The following is a 6,205-nucleotide window of genomic DNA, read 5'->3' as shown; positions in this document are numbered from 1 at the left end:
CATAGATGTTTTGGGTCAGACTTTATGTAAGCTTTGTAAGTATGATCTCTGAAGAAAAGCAGATGCGTTAGTTTGTTTGCCTTAAACTTGTGGACTAAACCAATATTGTAAAACGCCCAGGGACACCAGCAGCATTCTTACTCTGTCTCCTTGTATCGCTCTGGAATTAGGGGTAATTATAATAAATCTACTCCGGTATTATGCTCTAAAATAAATAAATAAAAAGGCCCAGGGTGGCGGTTCATTCCTTTAATCCAAGCCTTCCAGAGGCAGAGGCAGGTAGATCTCTGAGTTAGAGGCTAGATTGGTTTATATAACAAGCTCCAGGCCAGCCAGGGCTACATGGTCTATGTTTCAAATAGACAAAATACGTTTAAATTACTGCTGGAGGGAAATGTGCGTGATAGCATTGGTGTGGCATACTTTTTAACAACTGTTTGAGTTTTCTGCCTGTCTGTGTGCTGCACGCCAGGTGGAGGTCACAAGAGGGCACTGATGATTGTGAACTGCTGTGTGGGTGCTGAAGAAAATCCAGTGTTCCTTCCGGCTGAGCCATCTCTCCAGCCCCTAGGGGAGAGCATTCAGAAGCCAGTTCTCTGCTCCCAACAGGGATTCCCAGGAATTAACTCGGGTCATCAAGCTTTAGCCACCGCTCTTACCCCAGTGACAGCCAGAAATATAAAATTTCACCCTCTCCTCACACCAGCATCACTTTTCCCAGGGGTGGCTTGACTTGAGATGCCTTCGCACCTAACACTGCTTTTCTTCAGTCCTGCTTCTTTATCCCATAAATACCTCTAAGCCTTACCCCTGAGGAGGCCAACTGCAGACTTGGATCTCCCATCTCACAGCTGGCTACAGCTCAGTCTCTTGTCTTTGCAAAACTCGTTTCAAATGGGCAAACAGCATCTGGTTGAGTAACATCAAATTCGATTTTTAAAAAATCTAGAATGTTAGCCCCAAAGGAGATCACAGATGTTTAGAGCTTATTTGCTATTGAAGTTTATTTTTACTAAAGTCATAGCTCACAACATGCACGTTCATTCCCCCCCCACCCCCCCTTAAGCCATTCCCATCTCTCCTGTGTAGCAGAGGTATACTTCACTGTTCTTTAAACAGTTGCAGAAAAGTTCCTTCAGCTGTCCAGAGAGGGAGGGGAAGAGCTCTGCCTCGGGACAGGGCAGTGGATGTAAATGCTTCCTGTACTGTTGGAAGGCTCAAAGGCAAAGGGCTGCAGGGGGAACAAGGGCAGACCAGATACAGGCACATCACAGATCCCTCTGTCCATGACCTTGAGCTTCACTGGATCTGGAAAAGAGTGGTGCTGTTCCATCCCTCATGTGGGAAGGAACTAAGGCAAGCTGCTCAAGGGTAAGCAGAAATTGTGGGAAGGTTTGGGGCAGGTGGCACCCATCTCCATGGCCCCTTTTCCAGCTGGGACTTCTGATTCCCCTAAGCTAACAATACGGAACTGCTTAATTGCTTAATCAATTGGCCTGTGGATATGTCTATGACACAATTTCCTAATTACTGATATAGAAGGGCACAGCCCACTGTGGGCGGTGCCAACCCTAGGCAGGTAGGCCTGGTCTGAACAGTATCTCAATGTGAGCGAGGGAGCAAGCTATTGATAGTCACTGCTTCAGTTCCTGCCTCCAAGCTCCCACCTTGAGCTCCTGCCCTGACTTCCCCCTCATTGATAAACTATAAGAGTGTAAGTCAAACAAACCTTTCTTTCCCCAAGTTGCTTGTGGTTGTTTTATCACAGTAACAGAAAACAAACCAGGAGCTTCCAAGCGATGACTTGGAAGAACACTTGCTGTTCGTGAGGAGGGCCCAGGTTCAGTTCCCAGCACCCACATGGTGGCTCACATAACTTCTTTAACTCAAGTTCCAAAGGATCCGATACAGCTCTAACCTCCAAGTGCATCTCAAGCACATGGTGTTCATTTATACATACAAGTAAGACACTCATAAAATAATCTAAAACTTTAAAAAAGAAAAGTAGGACACACTCTTAAATCTGAGCTGTCATTCCAGCTCCAACTTCTTTAATCCTGTTTTTAGGGTGTCTGGAACTTCCTAGGGGAAGAATGCCACAGCCTCTGAGCCACAGGGTCCAGGGTTCTCAAGGATATCCAGACTCTGTCCAATGCAGGAATCAAGAACTGGCAATGGTCACACCCAAGACTTCCCATCTCTGGCTTACCTTCAAGCAAGGGTAGATGACTTTCAGCCAACAAGAACGTTTTCTCTTTTTTTCTAGACTTTGTGTTTACTTTTAGGGGTGTGTTACAAAGCTGAGTTGCAGGAGGGTCAGAGGGATGTGGGCTGGGAGAAAGGTGTGGTGGTTTGATAAAAGACCCCATAGGCTTGTAAGACCCCCCCCCCGGGGGGGAGCCTCACTCAAATCCTAGGAATCGATGTCCACCCCACAAACCACTGAAGTTGAGTTTTGATGCAACAAAGCAGGAGGTTTTATTCGTGAACCAGCTAGCTGGGGCTCAACTCTTTACTCCATATGGAGAGACTGGAGAAGAACCCTGAGCCTAAAATTATGCAAGCTTATAAAGGCAAAACCACAATACCCGGGTGGGGAGTGGGAGTAGGGACCTTCCAAGGGGAGCACTTCCCACGGACCATCTCCAGATGGCCAGGATGTGGCCCACAGTAGCTAGAGTAAATGTCCTTTATCTGGCAAGTACAGGCCGCACTTCTCAGGGATGTCTTGCAGGTTTCCGCCCCGAAGGCACTCCCTTGGGGTCCATAAGTTCAGGTTCTCAGGCCCTGAGTGGAGCAGGGCTAGCTTAAATTTTTTTATCTTTACTGGCTCATGTATCTGCATGCCTGTCCTATAGCTTTGCTTTCAGTGAAATTTCCATGCAACTTTCAAAATCTGTACATAGACTTTTATTCCTTGAATAAGAATCCAAGAACCAAGAAACACAAACAATGACCCTGTTCACCTGATACTGAAAAAATGATGGTAGAGGCTGGAGAGATGGCTCAATGGTTAAGAGCATTGACTGTTCTTCTAGAGGACCTGAGTTCAATTCCCAGCAATCACATAGTGGCTCACAACCATCTGTAATGAGATCTGATGCCCTCTTCTGGTCTGTCTGAAGACAGCTACGGTGTACTCATATGAATAAAATAAATAAACCTAAAAGGAAAAAAAAATGAAGGTAACTTTATAAAGTCAGATCTCTTTCCTCTTTAAAATAATATTTTGTATTAATGTGTGAATGAATATACATGACTCATGTGTGCAGGTGCCCAGAATCTAGAAGAGCGAGTCAGATCCTCTAGAACTGGAGATGGGCTGTTGTGAGCCACCAACTGGGGACTAGGAACTGAACGGGTCCTTTTTAAGAGCAGCTGGTCCAAGAAACTGCTGAGCCATCTGCTCAACCGCAAACTCAGACTTGATGTAAGTACTTGGTATTTCCAGATATTGATTTTTATCTATCACACCAGTTCTACTCCACTCAGCTCCTCTCTGAGGGGTCATCACACATAACTACTCCATCCATCTCCTCTGAAGAAGTCATCCCTACCATAACACTTCACCACTGACCTGGAAGCTGAAACAAAATCCCAAAGCATTATTTTTTATAGTCTCACTATGCTGGCCTGAAACTCAAGAGATCCACCTGTCTCCCAAGTGCTGAGATTAAAGGTGTGTGCCACCACAGCCTGGCTTCCAAATGACTTTTAAATGAATGGGCAAAAATGAAACAAACAAAAACCAGTCCTTAGGGCCTGGGTGGTTAGCTGACAGGGTGCTGGCTTAGTGTTTGTGAAGCCCTGGGTTCCTACAGCACCACAAAAATGGATGCGGTAGTGCTTGCCTAGAACTTCAGCACTCAGGAGGTAGAGACAGGAAGGTAAGGAGGTCAGGTCTGCCGCTTACAGTTTGAGGTTAGCCAGAACTAGAAGAGAAGGAAGGAAATAGGCAGGCGGAGACATGGCTCAGAGGTTAAGAACATGAATTTGCTGCCCTTGGAGAAGATCTGAACACAGCTCGGGACGCTTACAACTGTCTGTACCTCCAACTCCCGGGATCCAGCACTCATGTGACACTCACATGCACACACCCACACACATTCACATAATGGACAATAAATCTTAGGGGCTGGAGAGATGGCTCAGATGTTAAGAGCACTGGCTGTTCTTCCAGAGGTCCTGAGTTCAATTCCCAGCAACCACATGGTGGCTCACAACCATCTGTAATGGGATCTGATGCCCTCTTCTGGTGTGTACAGTTACAGTGTACTCGTATACATTAAGATAAATACATTTTTAACGAAAAAAAAAGAATAAATCTTAGAAGAACAGTCTTCGGATGAAGACTGGTCATGTTCCTCTCCCTCAAGAGGAGTATTTTTATTGAAAGTATTTTTCAGCTACAGCACTAGCAGGAGATTCTGCAACACTTGAGGGCAGAACCCAACAACCAGGAGCCTCCTGCCACACGCACGACTCGCAGGCAGTCCCAGCAAGAGGGGCCTCAGGCTACCCTAGTTATGTCTGAAGAGCTTCAGGCCCATCCACGTCCACAAGTGGAAGAACACGTACACTGGAATGGTGACCGGCAAGAGCAGGCTGTAGAAGCACAGGCTGCTGGCGCTGGTGCAGCCCTCTGGGAAGCCTTCCTCCACAGAGGCAGAGTAGAACAGGCCTGCCAGGGATATCAGTGGGATGAGGACAGTCAGGGTGGGCAGAGATGGGATCATCCTCTCTTCTTAAAAGGAACACTCAGTTCTTTTAAAAGTTATGTTCTTGTGCTGCTGCGCTCCTGTCTTCTCTCCCTTTCGTCCCAGAAGCTTTCATCCAGGCATGCTGCTCAAGCGCACACGAAAACTCCAGCGGTCCCAGGTCTGGTGCAGGCTCCTCAGCCTCGTTCTGATCCAATCCACCGTCACCCACAGTAGTTACCAGCGACTGCAGACAACACACGTGTCCCTCGCAGCGCTGGCTAGAGGTTTCTTACCTGTATGAGAAAAGTGCAAAACGACAAGATGAGGGGAAGGGCGAGGAAAGGAAGGGGAAGCAGCCTGTACTGAGCTGTTGTGATCCTCCTGCATCATCCTCCCCAAGCCACCACGCCTGACTAGAAAACAAACCTTTTAAAAAGGAGTGTCCTCCAAAACTGCCTGTGGTGACCCCCATCAGCAGTATCAGTATCGAGGAAGCAGTGGCAGAACAGCAGCCAGACCATGCTTCAAAACACTACAAGTGTCATCCATTACTTTGGGAATTAAGCCATTTGAAAAGCACAATGACGGACAGGTGGCCTGATGATGTTTTTGCGAACTGAGGAAGCGGAATGAGACCTACAAATCCAGATTCACCTCCGACACCTTAATGGAAGTTTCCCATTAGACGAAGACCGGCTGGGGACCAGCACCAGAACTCGGAGCCTCGTCACGAGCCGCCAGAGCCGCCAGCCGTCAATGCACAGACCGAAGACAGCGCCAGCCCCGGGCCCCGTCGCCTCGGGGACGCGAAGGGGCACCGGGGTCCCGCTGCAGCCTCTGGCGGACCGAGGGGAGCGATCCGAGCCTGGCGGGCCGGACAGGGCCGAGCCGGAGAGAACCGAGCAGGGCAGAGGGGAACCCTGCCGAGCCGAAAGCGAATCAACCAGCCAAGCGGAACCGGCGGCGTCCGTGGCGCAGACGCCTCGCTGGCGCGTGTCCTGTCCCAGCCGGTTCCAACAGCTCCTCCGCCCGTATCTCGGGACCTGGAGACCATGAACTCACCGTTCGCCGGCCTGTAGAAGTCCGGGTCCTGGCGGCGCCTGGCCGTGACGGACACCGGTCCACGAAGGCGGGGCACCTCGGCCAGCCGCCCAATCAAATCCCTGCAGGGGCGGAATGAGAACCACAGATCCCGCGATGAAGCCGATCCGCGCGTGCTCATTGGACAGCGCACCACGCCTTCGCTCCGCCCAGGCTCCGCCCCGTGGCTTGAGTGACGGATGAAGCCAGAAAGGCTTTGCGAGGACCCTGATAGGCTAGAACCTGTCTGCGTCCCACCCCACCGCTTCTGGCTGGGCGTCCTGTATGCCAGTCCTGCTGGACATAGGAGAGGAACGTATTTGCCGCAAAGTTTATTCACGACCTTCCAGAGCAGACAGGGGCGTCTTAATGCCCTGAGAAGCCTTCCTCACTTCTAATTGATAAACTTGAAGCCTACTGAATCG

General features: G+C 49.4%; 1 protein-coding gene across 1 annotated transcript; it reads right to left on the bottom strand.

Annotated features, from left to right (window-relative positions):
* Positions 1–4,334: 4,334 nt before the first annotated feature.
* Positions 4,335–5,823, bottom strand: PIGY (phosphatidylinositol glycan anchor biosynthesis class Y). The gene is made up of 2 exons (XM_080930420.1): positions 5,763–5,823; positions 4,335–4,993 (listed from the first exon to the last, which is right to left on the bottom strand). Exon 2 carries the CDS (start codon positions 4,734–4,736, stop codon positions 4,521–4,523), a length of 216 nt encoding a protein of 71 aa, XP_080786546.1. The 5' UTR covers positions 4,737–4,993; positions 5,763–5,823; the 3' UTR covers positions 4,335–4,520.
* Positions 5,824–6,205: the final 382 nt, after the last annotated feature.

Source organism: Micromys minutus, assembly GCF_963924665.1.
Source record: "Micromys minutus genome assembly, chromosome: 16".
In the NCBI taxonomy this organism is placed as follows: Eukaryota; Metazoa; Chordata; class Mammalia; order Rodentia; family Muridae; genus Micromys; species Micromys minutus.
The sequence above is the reverse complement of the archived record's forward strand: the minus strand, read 5'-3'. Positions and strand labels throughout refer to the sequence as shown.